The 23,974-nt window shown below is 40.9% G+C and overlaps 1 protein-coding gene across 5 annotated transcripts in view; it reads left to right on the plus strand.

Moving 5' to 3' along the window:
• Nme7 (NME/NM23 family member 7) overlaps positions 1-23,974 on the plus strand; it is a 145,739-nt gene that overhangs the window by 4,467 nt on the left and 117,298 nt on the right. For 3 of the 5 annotated variants that reach the window (XM_052737451.1, XM_052737449.1, XM_052737447.1), the window contains exons 3-5: positions 2,697-2,794; positions 21,125-21,232; positions 23,620-23,786. In XM_052737451.1, the coding sequence (XP_052593411.1) occupies positions 2,723-2,794; positions 21,125-21,232; positions 23,620-23,786 (347 nt within the window). In that variant the 5' untranslated portion in view covers positions 2,697-2,722. The remainder of the gene's footprint in view (positions 1-2,696; positions 2,795-21,124; positions 21,233-23,619; positions 23,787-23,974) is intronic. The other 2 variants (XM_052737448.1, XM_052737450.1) reach the window with 2 other exon arrangements.

Genomic DNA, 23,974 nt, shown 5'->3' on the forward strand with positions numbered 1-23,974 from the left:
AGAAATGGGAACAGATTAAAAATCTAAAACAAGCTCCTGAAATAACTATTTGAAGTTAGCAGTATTCTTGTCCACTTTGACTCTTGAGAAATTTACTTGTGTATATTAAATTCATTTTTCTTCAAGTGCTCTTACAGGTTTATTTTCCTGATGGAAGCAGTTAGAGGCTAGAGAAAAGAAAGGAGAGGATGAGAAATGGGAGGACTTGGTACTGAGTTCAGTTTTAAGAACCCACATGGTCCAGTGGATGGCCACACACCTGTGAGAATATGGGTTCCACAAATTGGACTTGGTGTGTTCCTAAAAGAAAAAGGGCCTGGAGTTGAGAAGGGGTGGGGAGATGGGAAGTGGATCTGGGAGGAGTTAGAGGAAGAATGGAGAGTGAATGTGGTCAGTATACGTTGTATGAAATTCTCATAGAAATAATAAAAATATATTTTAAAAGAACCCATTTGGTTGCTGAGGGCACATTAAAGCAGTGCACACCTTTAATCCTAGCACTTGAGAGGCAGAGGCAGGCAGATCTCCATGTTTGAGGCCAGCCTGGGCTGCATAGTGAGTTCCAAGACAGCCAGGGCCCTGGCGTGCAAAACTAGACACCCCCCCCCCCCCCACAAAGAACCCATTGGTTTAGGGGATGGGCAACTAAACATGTCTGATGTGTTTAATTGGGCACTGCATCTGATATCTGTGGGTTTCTACTCAGTTTAAATGTGAATATTTGCTTCTGTAGCTTGTAGTTCTTTGATTTTGATTTTCAGTGACATTTGATCGTGAAAGTACAATTGGAACATTCAGACCTCATCAATTCCTTGCTAGTTGGGTTCAGGGTTATGGCTTTAAACAAATTAAAGTCCCTCCATCTGGCAAGTTCAGCTCTATTGTTTGTGTCAATCATATTTTTGTTAAGTAACTTACTGCATTTTACCACATGCACCTACATTTTTAAAAGATAATTATATTCCTTTGATATCTGAATACTTTCATGTTTTTATGCAAAGGGAGTGTGGCTTCTATAATTACCTCCAGCTTTAGAGCTACTAAGAGCTTTATGATTTTTTTCAATATCCTTCATACACGTCATTGAAATTCAAAATGAACTTGGAACAGTTCATTAGAAATGAACACCAGGCATAGGCTCCTGAACTGTCTGATTTTCTGTTGAATTCTCGAAGTGTAACACACATATAACATACAAAGATAAGACTCCCCCCCCCCCCCCCCCCCCCCCCCCCCCCGCCCCCCCCGAGACCGGGTTTCTCTGTGTAACAGCTTTGGCTGTACTGGAACTTGCTTTGTAGACCAGGTTGGCTTGACCTCACTCAGATCTGCCTGCCTCTGCGTCTGCCTCCTGAGTGCTGGGATTAAAAGTGTGCGCCATCACCTTCTGGCTAAGACTAACTTTTTAAAAGCAGGAATAATTCAGATCATTCTTTTTAAAGAGCTCACAGAGTGACTCTTATTTTAACATAAGACTAAAAGAGACTTCTAATTTTCTTGTTTGTAAAATGAGGTTGATAAAAACATTAGCTTTATTTTAAAGATACTGTTATAATTAAATTATATGGTGCTTACCCTAATGATTTATATTCTGTAAGCATATTAATCTTAGCTATTATTTGCTGCTGTTTTTATTAAATTTGTTTCTGATGATTTCATATAGATGTGTATATTGCTTTCTGATTATTGTCATATTCACCCTCTCTTATCTCTCCTACCACAATTACTAGCCACTCTAGTCCTCTTTCTACATTTTTGTCTTTTTGTTTTGTTAAATGAACCACTGAGTTGACCAAGAGCCATCTACGTGACTAGGAATTTGTAACCATCCATTAGAGCTTACCATCACTGGGTAAATAACTGAAGACCACATCTGACTTTCCCCCAGGATTTACCAGTAGACCATAGTTCATCAGGGAAAAGGAGGGCCACTTGGGCCCCTAATCCATCCATTGTTGCCATTTGACAGGCCTAGTGTGCTCAAGCCTATTTTGATGTGAAATCATGATTGCATTGATTGAATCTTACTCATTGCAGGTTTCATAGCATTTCTCACTGTATTTGGGCCTTTACAGTGTTTCTGCTTCTCCTCAGCCAATCTTTTTTTTTTTGTTTTTTAAATTTATTTACTTATTATGTATACAGAAGAGGGTGCCAGATCTCATTACAGATGGTTGTGAGCCATCATGTGGGTGCTGGGAATTGAACTCAGGACCTCTGGAAGAGCAGTCAATGCTCTTAACCTCTGAGCCATCTCTCCAGCCCCTCCTCAGCCAATCTTAATGGAGGTGGTATGAATGTCCCATTTACGGTGAGCACTTTAGTGTCACTTAGTTTTAGTGTTTTGAACAGCCATACATCTCTGCATTCACCAATGTTCATTGCAAGAGATATTTCTTTGATTAAGAATGAGAGTAGCATTCGTCTAGGGGTATACATAAAAGTACTTAAAAGACAACTTAGCCTTCAATTTAGCTAACCAACAGTAATAAGTTCCCCCCTCTGCTGTGGGTTAACTGGGTATATACATTACCAGATGTGAGTTCCCTCTTGGTGGGCCGGCCTGGAAACTGATCAGAGTGCTTGGTTGCCCCCGTTGTTGCCGTGATGAGCACATCTTGCCCAGCAGGTTGGTATTGTAGTTCATAGGGTCTTCATGTGGGTATTGATGGATACTGATCCGTTTTCTTCCCCAGCAGCCTGCACTGCATCCTCTGGCACCATGAAAGCTGGTCAGCAGGGAAGAAGCTTACAGTCCGGTTCCAGTTTGGTTTCTCTGTATCTTGCACCCAAGGTGTGTGATGTCTTCAGCAATAGATTTTTTTATCAGCTAATTCTGATGGACAATCAAGAGGAATGACAAGAGCCTGTATTGTGTAGGGAGCCTCTGGGGTCTCTCCGACCAACAATATAAAGGGAGTCTCCCACAGCTGACACGATGAGATTTTTGTTTAATAACACATGACTACTAGACACAAGCTTCTACTGTTTTGTTGTTGACAAGTATTAAGAGAGATTTAAGAAATGGAGGAACACAGAGGAGAGACTAATCCCTATGACATGATGTTAATTGTTTGTTTATTGTTTTTTTCCAATGATGGAGACCAAATCCGGCATCTTGTACTTGCCAGGGAAGCCCTCTACTACTGCACTCAATCCCCAACCCAAGACATGTTAATTAAAAATAACAGAGTTAGTTAACGTGTTATTTTTATTCAGTGACTTTATGCTTTCTTTAACATATGACTATGTATAAATCCAAAATGAAACTTACACATTTTAATGCCAACATCAATTCCCTAAATTTACCAGAAGGCATTTGGAGACAGTAGGAAACCATGTTGTTATGGTTCATTGTTAGAGTTCAGCTTTGTTACCTGTATAATTAAGTGCATAATAGACTTGCTTTCTCTCTTCTCTATTAATGTTAGTTTTTCTCATTGACCCCCTTTTTTAATTTTTTTGTGAGTATAAAAGTACAGACTTTGTTTCTATGAGAAAGTACTTTTGTATATCATCTATTTATATGTATATATATTATCTATATATAAACATACTCTGTTGTTTTGAGGCAGAGTCTGTGTTTTTTAGATTTACATACATTCCAGCCACCCTCGCTTTTCCCTTTACTTTAAATGCTCCTTCTCTTCCTTCATACCTGTGCTCAAATGATACCTCATCAGGAGGTGGGACTTCCTGGTCCACCCTTCTAGAGCAACAACCCTAGGCATTCTCCATCCTGCTTCCTTTCTTCATCTTTTTTTCATTTCAGTGCCTGATAAAAACATTACAAAGCTGCAGATTTTTCAAAAATAATGATAGTGTGAAATTCTTAAAATTTTCTCTTTTATGGCAACTAAGAGTTTTAAGTAACCCCCAGAATCTCTGAAGGTTGCTATTATATGCACAGTGAAGATAATTCTGCATGCTTGGGGAATAGAAAGAATGAGAATCCTAAGAATGTTGTGAAAAGATAGTTGAGAAGAAAGGAAGTTGACTTCCTATGCAAATCCTTGCTCGTCGTTTGCCAGAGAACTTTTTTTTGTGTGTGTCAAGGCCTACCCAGTACTGTGGAAAAATCTAGAATTCTAGATCAAAAGGAGTAGATGTTTATTCTGAGAGAAGTCAGGCTTTATTCATGCCCAATCACTGTTAAATTTCTACTATGTGACATTCACTGTTCTAAACAACCTCTAAACCTTTAAGGAACTATAAAGGCCGAGTTTGGGGAGATATATAATTTTAGACAAAAAGTATGTGATATGATATATCATGATAAGAAGTATTGCTAATTATGAGAAATGAAGCAATTTATAAGGCTGTAAAGTGAGCAATATAGAAAGGACTGGTAATTGGATAGTCATGGAAGCCCCTCCACATTGACCAGAGTGAAATGATAATGTAGCATCCTCTAGGATCCCTAGAAGGAGGTTGAGCTAGTTAGAGAGAATCGTCTGTGTAAAGATTCTGGGGTAGTAACTTTATTTCAGAACACACACATGTAACACTAAGTAAAGAAAAGGAGGCCATGGATTTGAAAGAGAGCAAGGGGGGTGGTACACAGGAGGGCTCTCAGAGAGGAAAGGGGAGGGGGAAATGACACAGTTATAATATCACAAATAAAACGATTAAAAGTAAGAAGATTATAGGGTGGGTGAGAGGGTTTGTCTAGGATCCAGTCAGGCTACGCAGACCGAATCAGCAGTAAGGAACAGAGTGGTAGCAGATGTGAAGAGGGGCCTGAACTGGAGAAGCCAGTGCGGCCTGGCATTGTTGTGCCTTCGATTTGGAAGAGACTTTGAGCTTTTCTAATTCCAACCATTCTGAGACCAACATTGTCACCTCATGCTTAGTGGACCGTGTGCTCTCTATTAAGGGGGTGGGAGAGACGGCTCATCAGTTAAGAGTGCTGGCTGCCCTTCCAGATGACACAGGTTCACTTCCAGCACCCGAGTGGCAGCTCACAACCATCTCTAATTCCAGTTCCGGGGGATCTGATGCCCTCTTCTGGTCTCCATAGGCATTGCATGCATATGTTACAGAGACATACATCATAGAGGCAAAACATCCATACACATAAAATAAAAATAAATAAAATCTCAAAATATGTGTTCGTACATGTGCACATTGAGGAAACTGGCTGATAATTTTTAAAAACGTTTGTGATCTGCTAATGTGGTCTAATCCACACATTTAACGATGAAGTTCGGCCGAAACGGACTTAAAGGCAGTATGTCTTCTGCTCATTGTAGCATTCCCACTTGCTTGTGTCGGAATGTGGTGTGCACATCTGTATGTATGCACATCTGTATGTATGCTCCGCTGACCCCATGCTGAATTAGCTCTGGTTTCTCAATGAAGGGAAGGACTTAAGATCCTTAGTCAGCCCTAAGTAAACAATAATACATCCAAGCAATGCTAAATGGACTCAGCATGTTGCATTTGTATATTTATTTATATGTGTGTGTGTATGTGTATAACCATAATTAAAAATAGACCGTGAATTTGAAGGGTGGAGTATGGGAGCGATTAGGGAGGGGGGAGGGAGGGGAGTTATGTAATTACTTTGTATTGATTTTTTAAGAAAGCAGCTTTGGTCGGTGCTGTACCAGCAGATGCCCATCAGTTGTTCTACCACCCTCTTCTCTCCTCTTCAGTTCCCTTTTTAATCCTCTTTTACTCTTTAATACCCTATTTCTATAGGTAAGAAAGATAGCCAAGAGAAAAGATGAGAGAGAGAGAGAGGACTAGACATCAGAAACCCAGGAGAGAAAACGGAGACACTTCTGCATCTGAGAAAGAAACAGAGGTGTCTGCCCCTGCCGGTCACCCCTGCCCTCTCCAAGAGCCCTCTGCCCTTTCTAGGCACGAGGCTCCAGGGAGGGCAGCACTGGTAGAGGTCCTTTCATTTCCAGCCACGTGCCTTGGGGACTTCCCTGTGCATTCATTCTGTCTCCTGGATCTCTGGGGGGCTGAGAAGAGCTCTGTAACCAGGCTACTCCTAGTGTCTGCGTGTCCCAGTTGACTCATGGAACTCTTTGCTTAGAAGACTATCCTAATCACTGTCTCTGTGTATAATAGCTAAATTCTTGTGAGTACAAATTTTAAAAATCCACATCTTAAAGAGGTTTAATTAGCCGGCAGCGGTGGTGGCGCATGCCTTTAATCCCAGCACTCGGGAGGCAGAGGCAGGAGGATCTCTGTGAGTTTGAGGCCAGCCTGGGCTACAGAGAGAGTTCCAGGAAAGGTGCAAAGCTACTCGAGGAAAAAAAAAAAAAAAAGATTTAATTAAAAGTTACATAACTTTAGAGACCTTTCAAGGAGCTTGATGAGATTAATAGAAGAGCCGAAAAAATTATTGTATATACACACACACAGGTACTCTAGACTAAATCTTTTTATTTATTTCACGAGGAAGTTATTCTTGAAATAGCTAGTAGGCTTTTTTAAAATTGTTTTCTTCTCGTATCTTTGGTTTAGGTATTAGGAGGCAGGTGAAGAGAACTGACTGTCATTCACCTTCTGTGACAGTGGATGTTTGAACCCGATAATTTTATCAGTGGCTAAAAAACAAGGCTTCACATGTGCTTGAGGATGGCCTGGGAAAAAGACAAAAAGTTCAGATTAGGTCCTTTTTAATGTGAGGGATTAGAAATTGTTGACCCGACCTGGCATGAAGAGGATATATTCAAACCAAAAGACAACCACTTTAACCTAGGAATCGGAATGGGAGGGAAGCCTGTTGCCTTCATAGTTACTGTCATGGACTGTTGAAGGCTGCGCTGTGTTTATAGCTCTTCTTGTAATACTGTCCTGGGGCCCTGTGTGGTGACACACGCCTTTAATTCCAGTAGTAAGGAGACTGAGGCAGCAAATCTCTGTAAGTTCCAAGCTAGCCTGGTTTACAGAGTGAGTTCCAGGACAGTCAGGGCTGTTACACAGAGAAACGCTGCCTCAGAAAAACAAAACAAAACAAAACAAAAAACCAACCAAACAAAAACCCAAGAATTTCCTGAGGTTTGTGAACCCTCATGGTGACTCAGCTCCACGGTGACAAGGCCTGGGTTGAAGGTTTTTTGGTGTTTTTTATCTTAGAGCTCTGTATTCTTTCTAATGCGCCATAGTCAGGGCCAAGATGTTTAACTTCTTTTTTTTTTCTTTAATTCTAGGGAATGACTCTTCAGCTTTCACGTAGCTGTACAAAGACACTTTAACTTTGGTTTTGAAAACCTTCATTTTCTAGAAGATAGGAGTGACATCCACACAGGCTTTTTGTTTTGTTTTGTTTTTGTTTTTGTACAAAAAGTCATGGTTCACATGGTGCCGTTTGACTAGGTACTTTGCAAATTTAGGATTTAGCTCAGGATTAAATTGATGAGGGTACCAGCTATGGTGACACGTAACCATAGTGAACACCAGGTGGCGCTCCTCCATCACTGGATGTTGTCCTTTTTGGCTCATCTTCAGTGTTTATTAATTTTAGTCATATTGGTGTGCCATTCAGATGCCATCCTTGTAGAAATCAGGAGTGCACACCACCACAGATTGTCTCGTAAAGTGAAAGAGAAACTTTTTCTTCCCAAATAAAAGAAAAATATAAATAATGAAATCTGTTGGATTAAACTTGAAAATGGCATTTTTGAAATTTGTTTTGCTACCAAAATGTTGTTTGACTTACTGAAAAATAAGTAAGCCTTTAATATAAAATAATTTCTGAGTTATGTGAGATAATGTAGGCAAATGCATGGAAGAAAATACTATCCTAATACATACCTCTTCGGTAGACTCTGATAATGGGTGTTATTTACACTTGCTGGTATACCAAGGCTTTGATTACTGTGCAGAAGGATGTTCGTACTTACAGCCACTTGATCCTTTACCGTCAACACGCCATTTTCACCAGTAATGAGTATTCAGCTGTCCTTTGCTCCTGACAAAAATGCAAATGTAGTCAGTAGTGATTTAGGCCGAGTGGTGATAGTACCATGTCTAGAGCCTAGCTGGACACAGCTATGAACACCTGAGTGGAAGAAACGGCATAAGGGATGCTTTGCAAAGGCGTGGGCGGAGTTAGAGAACCTGCCAGAGCACTTCCAGGCAGCAGAAGTAGGGCTGGCAGCACCAGAGAGCTGCTGGGGGCTCACCAGGGTGCACCATGGGAACTGCCAGACTCATCTGGAGTGGAGGGGCCAGCTGACAGGAGCTGTGGGCTTAAGTGGAGCTCGGCAACTCCATGGGAGCTGCCCGGGAGTTGGGAAAATAAACATCTTCCCCCCAGTGCTCTTCCTAGACCTTCGGCCATTGTCTCCTAGCAAATCCACGTGAAAGCTACAAGATAAAGGAGTCCTTTGGTGAAGTCCATGTAGGTCACTGCCCAGTGCCAACTATAGACTAGCTGATTGAAGGTCCGGAGGGACAGATGGAAAATGTCCAGCACTTACATTTCCAGGCCTAGTGGTGTAGTGGTTAGGGGAGAGAGAGTCATTAACTTTTTTTTTTTTTTTTTTTTTTGGATTTTTCGAGACAGGGTTTCTCTGTGTAGCTTTGCGCCTTTCCTGGAACTCACTTGGTAGTCCAGGCTGGCCTCGAACTCACAGAGATCCTCCTGGCTCTGCCTCCCGAGTGCTGGGATTAAAGGCGTGCGCCACCACCGCCCGGCGAGAGTCATTAACTTTTTTTTTTTTTTGGTTTTTCGAGACAGGGTTTCTCTGTGTAGCTTTGCGCCTTTCCTGGTACTCGCTTTGGAGACCAGGCTGGCCTCGAACTCACAGAGATCCGCCTGCCTCTGTGAGTGCTGGGATTAAAGGCGTGCGCCACCACCGCCCGGCGAGAGTCATTAACTTTTATCCCCAAGTGTGCTTATGACCTTGATGATTGCAGAGCTTAGAGATAGCACTTACATTGGCATTTTCTTTGCTATCACATGGTTTATAGCCCAACTGGAGTCAGTTCTGTAATTGAATATTGAGTATAACTAGTATATGATTACTTTGGAGTTATTGTCTACATGTATTTAGAGCCAGCGTTTCCGTTTTGTCTCAGACCCATTTCTCTTTTGGTGTTGTGGTGAGTTGACAACCAGCAGTCCCTAAGGGCAGTCCTTGTCCTGGCGTTGCCTAACACCGTGTCACTGTGTTCTCCAAGGTGCTAGCCAGGGGAGACATAAGCAACGGGGCGGTGGGGGATCTTTAGATTCTTCCTGGAAATACGTAATGAAAAAGTTACAAGTATTACTTTTGAGCCTTTTAGGATACGGAGTATTTGATTTTTGCCATTTTACCAAGATTATCACGCATTATTTATTTCTTTGGACCTTTATTTCAGTATTTGTTTGATGTTTTAAAGGCCTCAGAACTACCCATGTCACCAAGAACTTTCAAAAGAAGTCAATGATAGTCACTATCTTCTAGAAGCCTGTAATCTTGTTATAGGGAGATTTTAATTGCACAAGCCTACCAGATGACAAGCCAGTGTTTTACTGTGGGAAATTCGTCTGTCCCACGAGGAAACAAGGGTCCTTGTAAAGCTGGGCCGGGTGACAAGTCCCAGAGCTCTTGCCAACAACTCACTTATCTGCACTTGGGTTTCCTCATTGTTAATGTCCCTTTGATATCTGGGCCTCTGAAAATCAAATCCCAAGTTCAGAAATACCCCTTGGCTGGAGTTAGTGTGGAAAGACTTCACAGGAATTGTGTTTGCTTTAAGGCGTCTGAGGCAGTGTTTGCTCTTGATTTTCAGAGAGCTTTCCCTTAATACGAGCGTGTGACTTTGATTTTTCACATGGCAGTGACCTCAGAAGTCAAGAGATTTTTTTTTTTTTTTTTTTTTTTTAAAGGATAGGGTTCAAAAAGAAGTTTAAAAACAAAAGCCTTTTCTGGATGGGTACTTACTGTGACCATGGTCCTTTCAGCTTCTCTTCACTCCACCCTTTAAAAAGTGTAAGCAAGAGTGAAGGTGATCATGCGTCTGTTAGCATCACCTCTGCAGGAAACACATGAGTTCGTGTGTCGAATGTTTTGTTTTTCGGTCTTTTTTTTTTTTTTTTTTTTTTTTTTTGGTTTTTCGAGACAGGGTTTCTCTGTGTAGCTTTGCGCCTTTCCTGGAACTCACTTGGTAGTCCAGGCTGGCCTCGAACTCACAGAGATCCGCCTGGCTCTGCCTCCCGAGTGCTGGGATTAAAGGCGTGCGCCACCACCGCCCGGCGTTTTTCGGTCTTTTTAAGACAGTAGTCTTAGTAGATAGCCCAGGCTGGCTAGGAGCTCCCTGTGAGCGCAGGCTGGCTTTGAACTCATGATCCTCTCGCCTTTGCCTTCAGAGTCCTGGGATTTCGAGTGTAAGCCCCACCGTTTGCTGTTGCTGTTGCTGCTGCTGTACTCTGTTTTAAGCCACACAATGAAAACTGGTCTTGAACTGGAGCTCTGTCTCCTCGGCTTCCCCGGTGTTTGGATTTTGGAAGTGCATCTTGTGGAGAATGAGTACAAAACAAGTTATTGCTTAAAATCTTGCTCGGTTGCCATGTTTCCATTTCCTGTGCTTACTGTGCCGTATCTAAGCACGGTAGGAATTGCTGGCTTGTTTACCTACTGTGTCTGGTAATAAATTTTTAATGATTCACTATATTCTCGGAATGTTCGAGGCAAAATGAAGTTTGTTCTTCGGCAGCCACTTTTTGCTCTGCCTTACTGGAAGCAGCTGGCTGGAGGCGGCAGGCTCTCAGGTGCGGCCGACTTCTGATGGAGCTGGATAAAGTCCCTCGGGGCAGGTGGAGGCCCAGAGGCCCAGACTAGTTTAGTAGCCTGTTGAACTGTAACCTTTATTGCCTCAGAAGCTAATGAAGTCACGGAGAAGCTTATAATTGTTAAGACAGATTAAGAGCAGGTGCCGATTCTAAACATGCAGATTCTGAAAGTCAATTTTTAGCTAGTTCAAGACATATCTCTATGATATATACATCCATTTGTGTATGGTATAAACAAGGAGCATTTATGTATGAGCAAAAATGTCTTGTTGCCTCTTGTGAAATATTTTTACTTAAAACAGAGCAATAAAATGCTACTGTGTATTAAAATATGTGTACATTCAGTGCTGCATTAGACTTGTGTCTGAGAGCATGGCCTGATTTTTGTTGCTATTTTGCTGGTTTTGCTCTAATGGAGGATTGAAATGACAAGATGTAGCTGCCAGTACTGAAGCTGTAAGTGCTGTGCCTATGGACTGCCTAGTCGGACTTTTCTTCAAGGCCTCTTTTCATATTTTCTTTTCCTTTTTCACATTTATTGATGTGTGTGTGTGTGTGTGTGTGTGTGTGTGTGTGTGTGTGTGTGTGTGTGTGTGTGTATACAGGGATCAGAGGACAGCTCTCTAGAGTCCGTTCTCTTTTTCTATCATGTGGGTCTTGGAGCTCAAACTAAGTCCATCTCCGCTCTGACAGGCTCCTTGCTGAGCCATCTCACTAACCCACTTCACCATCCTCCAGAGAGGCTTAAGAGCATGTGCTCTGGAATCCAGCTGCCTGGGCTCATCTCTATCTGCAGGCTCTGTAATCATCTTTGTAAAAGGGAAACTCTAGAACTGTCCAGGTAAAATGCAGAAGGCTTCAGGCCAGTGCCCGGTGGAAAGTGCCTCGTCTTTACACCATTGGTTTCCTTACAATGTTGGACTGTACGGATTTGTTTATGTGTGTGTGTGGGGGGGAGGGGGTATCATGGTCCTGATGTCTTAATTTCAGAAATCTCTTCTTAGAATTCACAGGATTGGCCACAGAATTGTGTATAAGGGAAGAAGTTGATAAATGTTTTTGGAATGAATAATGATTACACAAATTGAGTATCCAGTTAGGTCTGTCTGTATTTGAACTGAAAGAGATAAAATAGACATTGAGTTTTTATAAGAATCAAATAGATTTGGAGGCAGAACAATAAGTTGAATCTCTGAACTATTTTAATCTCACTTTTCTGTTGGAAAAATAGGTGTTTAGTTAGAATTATGTATAAGGTTATTAGTGTGCATTATTATAAACATATGTATATTATTGTGCATACATTATAAATCATCTCTAGTAATAAAACTCGAATGAGCTAGCATAACACTGAGTAGAGGTAGAACTATTGAGATCTTTTTCAGCCTTCAGCAGCACATCCAGTTCTCCCCAGATTCCTGGCTTAGGGAAGGTCACTTTGCCAGACACTTCATCCGTACTGTTGTTCAACCTTGCTGCGTCCAGTTTCTTCTTCTGGAAAATGGCAACTTACTAGGGCTCTCATAAGGATTGTGTAGTGTTACATGGCAAAAACGTACGTGCTGCTTCATGTAAGGGCTCAGAGCCCTTACGTTTTTTTGTGGAGAGGGGTGAAAATTTCTTGAGAATGTTCAAGAAATTATGAACTTCTGTCTATTTTAATATATTTTTATTCCTAGACTCTTAATCTGTTACTCCAGTTATTGGAGGCTACACTTTCATGTATCTCCGAATGTAAGAAGTTGTACCTTCAAATTCAGTAGGTCTAACTGTACTGTCTTCGTCTGTTCCCCTGAAAGTGTCTCCATTCTCTCATTTACTTTGAGTTAAGATTTTGAAAACAGTTCTCGTTCTCTCTCTCTCTCTCTCTCTCTCTCTCTCAATCTCTCTCTCTCTCAATCTCTCTCTCTTCTCTCTCTCTCTCTCTCTCTCTCTCTCTCTCTCTCTCTCTCTCTCTCTCATCCTCAGATTTTCCCTGCCTCTCATTGCTCTATTACTAATTACTAATTTAACATGTGGTTTTTTTTTTTCAATCCTCCTTGCTGTCATCCCTCTTAGACATGAATTAAAGTAGCTAGTCTTAGTTGATCTTTCTCTTTTAGACACCCTTTTCTCCCGTCTCTCTGTCTGTTCATCTATCCATCTATTCATTATACTGGAAAATTTACTGAGCACCTAGCTTGCCAGGTTCTTTTCTAGTCCCCAGAGATACAGTTTTTGTTGTTGTTCTCAAGAGTGTATGTCCCGATTAAGATAAATATTAATCATGACCCTCTTGATCCTGTTTTTTATTTATAATGTTCACTGACCCGGTGATTCACTGTTCCATTTTGTCTTTAAAATCTAAGCACATTGTTGATCAATATTTTTATGTTCTTTGTAAGATCTCAGATTTACAGTCAGACCTGTGCTCATCCTTAGCCTGGCACTCTGTGGCTTTTGACATGGTGACTATGTTAGTTATACGTTTTGTTGCTATGAAAAAATACCCAAGGAAAGTAACTTAGAGAAGAGGTTTAGTTTGGTTTATAGTAGGAGGATACAGTCCATCATGGTGAGGAAGTCATGGCGGTCAGAGCTTGAGGCAAGTGGTCATGGTATGTCTGCAGTTAGGAAGCAGCACCAGATGAATTCTGTGCTCAGCTTCTTTTTGCCCTGTTCATTCAGGTCAACATGCCAGCCTAATGGAATAGTCCTGCCCACGTTTAGGATCGGTCTTCCTACCTTAACTAACCTAATCTAGAAACCATCTCCCAGACAGACAGCTAAGGAAGGTATGTCTGCTGGGTGAGTCTAGCCTCTGTGGAGTTGATGATCCTAACCTACTGTAGCTGTCAATCACCAAGCTTACCTCTGGATCATTTTTGTACTGTTTTTCTTTTGTTTCATTCATATTTATCTTAATTTCCCCATTTGGAATTCGGATAAAGCTGACTTTAGTTTTTACTTCTACACATACCCCTTCTCTCATGCAGGGCCCAGGACAAAGTCAAGAAGCTATTTATTCTATCCATTATTAATTTTTCTATACAGTGTCTGCTAATGATCATCTCAAGGGATGAGCTCCATGCCATCCCCATATTTTATGGGGACTTGAGTCGAGGGTTTTTGTTACATTATTAAAAGCAGAAAACTGATGTTGAGTTTTGATAAGAAGAACAAGGAGTAGCATGCACTACACCCTGGCAGTCTCTCCCTCTCCTCCCTTTCTGTCAGTGTCGATGGAAGTTGAGGGAGGGTAACCCAGTCATGAAGAATATGAATATTTTAAAAGTTCAGTTTAATAGGACTGGGGTGTGGCACAGCAGTTGAGTGCTTGCCTGGCATGTCCAAGGCCCTAGTTCAATCCCCAGCACTGTAAAATAAATAAATACATAATAAATGTTTGGCTAGGATATCCTAGCTCCTTAAAGTCAACTGAATTACGTTTGTTTGTTCGTTTGTTTCTTTATTTATTTATATAGAGTAATGAAAATAGCTTGCCTCAGGAGGCGGCGGCGCCGATACTCACCACTGTCCCACCAGCGCTGCACCTGAACTTGGACTGATTGGTAGAAAATGGGTGAACTGTGACATATGTAGGAAAGGAGAACTAGTCAGAAGTTCATTCTCAGTCCTTCAGAAAATGGGGAAAATATAATGAATATGATAAGCTTACAGGGAATTTTAAATAAAGCAGTTATCGTGGAGATGGAAATTTTAAGTGACACGAGTTGTGACTCACAGGTTCAAGTAAAATAAACATTAGCATACTATGCATTTGAGACTTGACATTTCATTGCTAAATTCGTTCTGTGGAAGTGATTGTTCTTGATGGTTAGTCCTTCATCTCACTGAGGGATCATGGTTGCTTCAATGAGCAGTGTTTTCGATGTGTTCTCAGAAAGAGTGCTTCCTTTTCAAATGGGAATTGTAGGCGGAACTCTGTTCTGTGTAGTTCCACCTCAATAGTACCATCCACGGCTTTCCTACATATTTAAATGAGAAGCTTATGTGTTCCTGTGATCACTGAACTTGGGAGTCCCAGTCACCTCTTTGTTTTCAGGCAGTATCTTAGTCTATTTGGGCTGCTATAAAAAAAATAGCTCATAACAGCAGGAATTCATTTCTCACATTTCTAGACCAGGGCAGGTATCTCAAGACCAAGGCATTAATAGAGTCAACGTTTGACAAGGACTATTTCTTTCTTCATAGGTAGTGCTTTCTTGCTGCAATCCAATATGGGACCAGAGTAAGGCAGCTTTCTGAGGCCACTTGTGTAAGGGTAGTTGTAGGTGGAGGGTTTTTTTTTTTTTTTTTTTTTTTTTGAGACTGCCAGCTGGCTCCCAAATAACCACTCAGTGACTTATTACTAATTATAAATGCTTAGGCTTGCTACTAGCTGGCTCTTACATTTTAAATTAACCCATATTTCTTACCTACCCTCTGCTACGTGGCAGTACCCTTTTTCTACATGACACATTCATCTTGCTTCTTTTGGGTCTACTCGAGATTCCTGAGGCTCTGCCCTTCTTCCCAGTGTCCTCCATGTCTTCCTGTCCCACCTATACCTCCTGCCTAGCTACTGGCCAGTCAGCTCTTTTATTAAACCAATCAAAAGACGCCTTGGCAAAGACACATCTTCACAATGTACAAAAAAATCTTTTTTTTCCATAACAGGTAGTAAGCCTTCAAAGACTGCACTTACTCATAACACCTCACACTGATTACTAGGTTTGTAACATATGAATTTCATGGAGATACAAACATTCACACTGTAGCAGGCACCTAGCCATTGCATATGCATGGTGGGTCAGTAGCCAAGATGATTAAAATATCTTTCAGAAATTAATCCTGCAGCTCTTTGTATATACAGTTATTTCCCATTATAGTTTGTTTTGAATTTGGTACATTTATGTTAGTAGCTGATATGTTACTTGGTTCCTATTGGGAAACACACACACACACACACACACACACACACACACACACACACACACACACACACACACACGGTCCTTAGAGGGAATGGTAAGGAGAAGATGTGCCTTGTGGGAGAAGACTATATAGAAATAGGAGATGGTAATGCAGTAGTTTTGAAAAACTCTTGGCCTTGTTTTGTAGGTTATACAAACAGTCTGGTTGATTCATTATCAGTGTTAAAAAAAATAAAAGGTTGGACTGGAGAGATAGCTCAGCAGTTAAGAGTACTGGCTGCTCTTCCAAAGGTCCTGAGTTCAATTCCCAGCAACCACATGGTGGCTCACAACCATCTATAATGAGATCTGGTGCTGTCTTCTGGCATGCAGGCAGAACACTGTATACATATTAAATAAATCTTAAAATAAATAAATAAATAAAAAGGTTGAGGAGCTAGAAAGGTGGCTTCGTGGTTAGGAGCACTGGTTGCTTTTCCAGAGGACCTGGGTTCAATTCCTAGCATCCACATGGCAGCTCACAACTGTCTGTAATTCCAGTTTTAGGGGATCCAGCACCGTCAGACAGACACACATGCAGACAAAATACCAGTACATATAGAAAAAAAAATGAATGAATGGATAAATAAATAAATAAATAAATGGTCAATACAAAAGAAAATATCTTGCAAGAAATTTTTCAGTAATTTTGCTAGGTGTACATTGGATCATAAAGTTAGTGTTACAATAGTTTAGAGTTTGTAGGTAGCTGGGGAGATGGCTCAGTCATTGAAGTACTTGCCTAAGCTTGCATCCCCAGAACCCAAAACAGCAACAACCTCCTCCCTCCCCATTCTCTCCCTTGATTGCATTTCTAAATTTTTGGTCCTTAGGAGTGATGTTGTCAGTATTTGCTAAACTTACTCCTTATTTTAATTTTACTCTGCCCCCTCTTGAGGCTTTACCAGAATATCAGGCCCTGAAAAAGCATAGGGAATTTTAATAGGGATTCTATTACACCAGAAAAGTGTATTGACACAACCTCTCTTGAGAAATCTTATAATTTATAATGACTAACTTGAGAGTGGAAGAATTAGTCTTCCTTGGGGATGAGACCCCTAATTGGTTATCCAATATCAAGTGGTCAACCTGTTATGCCCAGATTGTGGGGGCCCCTGAAAGACCACCATGGAGACTGAATCCCATATGTAAAAGCAAAGAGCCTTTATTTTCAAGCTCTGAGCTTGGTCTTTCTTGTCTGTCTGATGCAGCAGTGAGAGCAGAGAGGCCTGAGTTCAGGCAAGATGGAATTTTTATCATAGCAGAGGTTGGGGTGAGGGGATTTCCAGGGTTCAGGACCCTAATTGCCTGACATCTGTCTAGGGGTATCTGTAAAACAGAAATAGGTGAGTGCTAGACTCAGGGACATCTGGCCACCTTATCTAATGGTTGGAATGTTTGGGATGTCAGGTGCTTCCCCTTAGATGTAGGCCCTCCCTGGGTGGGGTCAACTTATGGCTTTTCCTGGGTCTGGGTGTTGCCTGCCAGTAAGCCTGTCACAGAAGCTGTGTCTGGACCTCTAAGCCTGCCATGGCAGCTGTGTGGTCAAGCTGTTTTGGGCCCTCCACACAACTCTGAAATTACATACATACAATCAACACTGAATTAACTCAGCAGGTTGTATTTATGCATGTATGTGTATATGTACCAGTAACCACTAAAGAAAAGAGGATAAAATTTGAGAGCAGTGGGGAAAGGTTGGAGGGAGAAGGAGTAATGTAATCTTTCAATTAAAAATTATAAAAGAAATAACTTGGAATGCAATTATTCCTTAAGATTTTACTTCACTTGTGAGGCATTAAATGAAAAATCTGGTAATTTCTTTGAAAACAATGTTGCATGCTTTATTTGCAATACCGGAAATCCTTGAACGAAAATGCTTTCTCACGTGTACATATTCATTCCTTTTAAATAAAGTATAAGTTATTTTGTCATAAACTCTGATAGAGTCCTTGGATTCTTGTTTGGCCCTACAATCCTACCCATAATTATTTTTTAGTTTTAGAGTAGCTATGTGGCATTAGACTGTCTGTTTTAGACAAATACACTACTAATAAGTGCAGTGTACAATATGACTTGAAAATTTATGCTGGGCATGGTGGCATCCTTTGGTAAGCCCAGGACTTAGAAGGTTAGAGGCAGGGAGGATCAACAGTCCTTGTCTTGGGCTATATGAGGTCCTATCTCTAAAGAGTAAAATAAAATTTAAAATCCATAAAATGAAATTACATTAACTGTATGAATGTTAAGGTTTTGCTATTTGCATAACACCTTTGATTTCTGTGCGAAGCCAAAACACAGCGGTTAATTTCTCATGACTATAATTTGTTAATAGTAGTTTCATATTGATTAGTGTTACGATTTTTTCAGTAGTGCCTTGCCTATTTTGTAAGTTCAAATTATGAAACAAATCATTGTATGAGCAATTAAATTATAAAATTTTGAAAGAAAATTGCTACCTGAGTTTTTGGTAGAACATCTATGATTGTCTGGGCTTCCCTAGATGCAAAGGCATGGCCTTTCAGTTTACCTGTTACTTACTACGTGTGTGCTGTAACCCCTCACTTCCCAGGATCCTATGCTGATGGGGCATAAGTATATACAACCGCGAGGGGATGTACGGGACGTATCTAGTGGCTGGACTCTCAGATCGGATCTAAGGCCTCTCCTCACATGCTCCTTCCGTGAGGGAACTTGACAGGCCTCCTCATGATGCTTAAGTAATCCTCCCTGCTCTGACTGAGGTAGAAATAAATGGCTGTTGTGTGGAAACACAGGGTTCCATGACCATCCTCCTCCTCCTGGTTAAGTCTCTTCAAGGAACAGTTTGGGCTTAGCCAGTAAGTGAGCCTGGGTTCAATCCCACCACCACCCAGAATAAAATGACTTAAAAAAACCAGAATATTTTTGATACAATGTAATGTTTGAATATTTTCTATAAAGTATTTCTGAGAGAAACTGAAATATTCCATGAAGAGGAAGTGAAAAATTATTTCCATGACTATCAGGCACATTATGGAACAAACTCAGGGTATCTGTATGTTCTACTAGAATCAGGTTCTCCTTGAGTTCACCTGCAAGGCCAGAACCATGGAAGGGGCTGGGCAGTGCAAAGTGCCGTTTCTGGCTTTGAATCAGTCACCTGGCAAGCTCTGTGATGTTATGCTAGTCATGTATATCCTGGAACTCAATTTCTTTGTCTGTAAAATAAAAGATTTGAATAAAATGATACCAAGCAATGATATCACTTAGAACATGATAGATTTGGCTCAATGAAGTAAAAAAGTAAAACTTACAAGCTTTGAAAATGAATGTGGTCTGGGGGAAAGAGGGTGGGGAGAATCAGGCTCTCTCTTAGTTTCTGTTGTTTTAACAAAATATGTAAGACTGGGTAGCTTATAAAGAAAATATATTTATTTGGCTTATTGTTGTGCGGGTTGAGAAGTAGAAGAATGTGTCATGAGCATCTTTGTTCCATAGTGGATGATCAAAGAGGATGAGTGGGAGTGTTCCCTTTGTAATACCCACGCCCAAAGCAGCCCTGATTCGTTAACCTGAGTGCCTGAGTGGAGACTCTTTAATGTACTCCCTGTGAACATCTCTTAGAGTTCTAACACTTACTACTATCACAATGGAAATTAACTTTTGAAAAGGGTTTGGAAGGGATGTGCAAACCTTAGTGAAGCCCACCTTGGACCAAGTCTAGATGGACTGTCCTCATATCCTCAAATGCATGTGAGACACAAGAAGGGACAGTGTGTGTACTTGAAAGGAAAATCAGATGTAGAAAGTAAGCCAAGTTTGAATACAGTTTATACTCAGAGTAACTCCTTACTTCATAAAGGAAACAGTACTGGGTCCTGGCTTGGGAGTTATTTTTCTGCATCTGTGAGTAGCAATTCCATGATATTTTGAAAAGATCTATCTATCTATCTATCTATCTATCTATCTATCTATCTATCTATCTATCTATCTCTATCTATCTATCTATCTATCTATCTATCTATCTATCTATCTATCTATCATCTATCTATCATCTATCATCTATTTAATGAATGCTCTATCTGCATTACACCTGCATGCCAGAAGAGGGCATCAGATCCCACCACTGTAGATGGCTGTGAGCCATCATGTGGTTGCTGGAAATTGAACTCAGGACCTCTCGAAAAGCAGCCATGCTCTTAACCACTGAACCATCTCTCCAGCCCTCCATGATTGTTTTTATGTATTCATAAAAAATTTTTCATTGAGGTGAATCATGGTTATAGAAGAAACTGGCTACTTTCTCAAGATGACAGGAAGGATGCTTTTTCCTTGTCTGTAGGTTCTATTGTGAAACTCTGGGTCGAAACTCTGAAAGGGTCATACATACCTAAGAGCTTCGGAGTGCTTGAAACTTTTGGAAATAGTGGAAATTGTTCTGGTCAGTTTTTCTGTTTGGTGTTTACTTTTCAGAGAGTAATACACAGAAGGCCTGTCTTGCTTCTGTTTCTCAGAGGTGAACACTTTAGTAGAAACAGTAGGTTTCTACACAATGATACTTGTAGCTGTGTGGTCGCTACACGAGTGTGTGGGTTCACGCGGGTCCATGGAATGAAGACACAGAGGCATCTTAAGAATGAATCTAGCCTACCATGGCTGCAGGGGGGTGCAGCCTCGAAGGACTGAAGCACTAACCCTTTGCCTAGGGCAGTTTTATTTCTCTCCAATACAGTTTAGCCAGTTAATTTCCATATGCTCAAAACAACTTGAAAGGGGCTCCCAACAATACAATGCCAAGTGCAAATTCCTCCATTTCTCAGGTGCCACCGTTTTCCAGGTTTCCTGAATCAAGTTTTGCATAGGCCTTTGTATCCTTGGGAAAGTCCAAGACAGGATTCACATAGAGGGCAGGAAGGAACACAAAAGGTGTCTGCTAAACAAAAGACAGATTAGGGCTAGGTGCTACTCTCTGGAGCCAGGCCAGGTGCAGCTCAGCAGGAATGCCACTGCGGATACTACTGTAAAATTATTAAGGAGAGAAAAGATGTTTACTACATTCGTGACAGTAGTCTAAACTTGCTAAGTTCCCAAGTGTGGGATATTAAAACTTCTAGCAATGGAGTGTCTCAGTTGCTTATTGATAGTTTTTAAGTAAGCCTGACTTCAGAGCAACTGTGAATTGTTAAAGTAGTCAGATCAGGAGCTCACGTTCCAAGATTGCTGATTGAATTAGGACAATTGAGTGGCCATGAAACAAAGATTAAACTCACCTTTGAAAGACCTGAGGTTATTTAATCAGAAACTAGCAGGACAAATTTCTAAGGGGAATATTTCATTATAATAGCAAAGATTGGCTTGTGTAAATATTTGGAAATCCTCCTTTTCTTTTTGTATGACTTACATGAGTGCTATGTGCTATGTGATGGTGATAAAGTTCTTTTCTTCACAGAATCAGAGTGAGAGGTTCGCTTTCATTGCAGAGTGGTATGATCCCAACGCCTCGCTGCTCCGGCGCTATGAGCTCCTGTATTACCCCGCAGATGGATCTGTGGAAATGGTAAATGAGGGCTCGAAAGGTGGGTGGCTCAGTTGGTAAAGCGCTCGCTCTGCACGCTGGCGACCTGAGTCTGATGCTCAGCAGTCAGGTAAAATGTCAGGCATGCTGGTGCCTGCCTGTAATCCCAGCCCTGTGGAAGTAGAGATGTGGGGCTTGCTGGCTAGATGGTCCAGCTGAATGGGTAAGCCCCAGGTTCAGTGAGAGGTCCTGTCTCAAAAGGTAAGGTGAACCAGGTGTGGTGGATCCCATCTCTAATCAAGCAGTCAGGAGGCAGAAGCCGGGCCAGTCTTTGTTTGAGGCCAGCTTGGTTTTCATAGTAAGTTCCAGGCCAGCCACCGCTACATAGTGAGACTCTGTCCTAAAACAAAAACAAAAAAACCCTCCCGCAAACAAAAAGCAAAACAAACAAATAAAAGTAAGGTGTACAGTTCCTGAGAAGACCTGAAGTTCACCTTTGGCTTCCATGCACGTTCCTGGAAGTCTACTCATACATGGGAGCTCACACACTGATAGCAAAGCTATTTCATATGGGACAGGAAGAAGAATAAGACTGCCTTTGATGTGGTTGATTTTGAAATTGCATTTGAAGATATATCTTTTCTTTTTTTAATTGAAAATAGTTTTTTCATACAATAGATTCTGATTACAGTTTCCCCTCCCTCACTTCTTTCCAGATTTTCCCCACTTCACGACCACACCCTTTCTTTCTCTCTTTCATTAGAATACAAGCAGACATCTAAAACACAAAATAAAAACAAATCAGAATATGACAAAACAAACAAAGAAAAAGCCAAAGGAAAAAAAGCACAAGAAGCACATGCAGACACTGAGAGACACACATTCATCATACACAGTGACCTGCCTGTGAGATACGCTGATGCAATAGCGGCACAAAGGTGTGGGAGTAACCAACCACTATCTGAAGAGAGATTTCTATTGGACTTCTTTTTTCTTGGTGTTCATTAATATATCAGTACATAAAGATAACTTTGTGCAGGTATTTTTTTTTTCTGAGATACGTGGTAGACAGACTTGTACCACATAATCCAGACTAGCTTCTCACTTGCAATCCTGCCTCATCTCAAATGGGGTTATAAATGTGCACTTTCACACCCAACCTTGTTGCAGATTTCTAACCAAAGTATTTCACAAATTTTGACATTAAAAAAATATAGGAACAGCTTAAACTTGGTGACATTTGAGTGCAATTTCAATACATGGAAGGCTGAGGCAGGAGAATCACAAGTTCAAGGTCAGCCTGAGCTGTATAGTAAGACCTTGTCTCAAAACAAACAGACCTACCTAGAGAGATCTCCTAGTGAGCAATAACACTGGCTGTGAAAGCGTGAAGGTCTGAGCTTGAACATTAAGCACCTACATAGTAGCTGGGCCTTGTTCCATGTGATTATGCCAACATTGAGCCACAGAAACAGGCAGCTCCCCAGAGCTGGCCAGATAGCATAGCTTAAACAGCAAACTTCAGGTTCAGTGCGAGACCTTGTGTTAATAGAGTAAGGTAGAAAATGACAGAGGAAGACACCAGCAACCTCCTCTGGCCTTCTCATGTATGTATGTGGGCATGCACACCTACCTACATGTACATGCATGAACATGCATATAATATACATGCATGCACACAGAGGTAAATAGATATATACAGAGAGACCTCAAACTAAAGTGGGACAACTGGTGTTTTGGATTAATCAATATTTGATAAGTGGTTATAGATAAATGGTTATTATAGTCATAGATATTATTGTAAGTTGGTATCTGTATAAAAAGTCAAATTGAAGAGGATCTAAGAGGGTCCCTTCCTTTGCATTCCTTCATTGATAATCCCTTTAAAAAGTCAGCCTATTTGGGAGTGGAGGGCCTAGAGAGATGGCTCAGTTAAGATGCTTGCTGCTCTTATAGGTCCCAAGTTTGGTTCCCAGCACCTATGTTAGGCAGTTCCCAACAACTGTAACTCCAGCTCCTGGCAAGCCAATACCCTCTTCTGGCTTCTACACTTGCACTCATATGTACATACCCACACAGAGACACACAAATATACACATGATTTAAATAAAATACAATTTTTAATGAGCTTATCTAGTATTGGAATTTGTTTGTAAAAATAAGGAATGTGAGAATCTGTCTGTCTCTAGTTCATAGGCGCTGAAACAGCTTGGCTAAAATAAGTCTATTCAGGGTATTTTAAAGTATATATTTTTATTATTACTAGATTAGATTTAGAAATAGAGGTTTATCATATAAAATATGATTTATATGGGTAGTTAAAAAGTAAAAGGGTGTAGCTATCTTTGGTAAGATAAACTGAAAACTGTTTCTACCTCCCAGTAAGGGTAACATTCTTTATAAGTATTTCTCATTGTGTTTGGTTTTAGCATGATGTAAAGAATCGTCGCACCTTCTTAAAGCGGACCAAGTATGAGGACCTGCGCTTAGAAGATTTATTTATAGGCAACAAAGTGAATGTCTTTTCTCGACAACTGCTGTTGGTTGACTATGGGGACCAGTACACAGCTCGCCAGCTGGGCAGTAGGAAAGAGAAGTAAGAACAGCTATGTCATCTTTTCCATTGAAACATTACATGTGACTTTGGCTACTAACTTGTGATTTCCTGTTTCTCGATTGGGTTATCACAGCATACTCTTTTCCAGTGACCCAATATAATGTCACAACATTTTTTGAATAGTTTGGAACTGATCTGGGATTTGTTCCTGATTAGAATAGCAAAGT

This window comes from Peromyscus californicus, unplaced genomic scaffold (assembly GCF_007827085.1).
Source record: "Peromyscus californicus insignis strain IS unplaced genomic scaffold, ASM782708v3 Scaffold_14__1_contigs__length_90479793_seg_2, whole genome shotgun sequence".
NCBI lineage: Eukaryota > Metazoa > Chordata > Mammalia > Rodentia > Cricetidae > Peromyscus > Peromyscus californicus.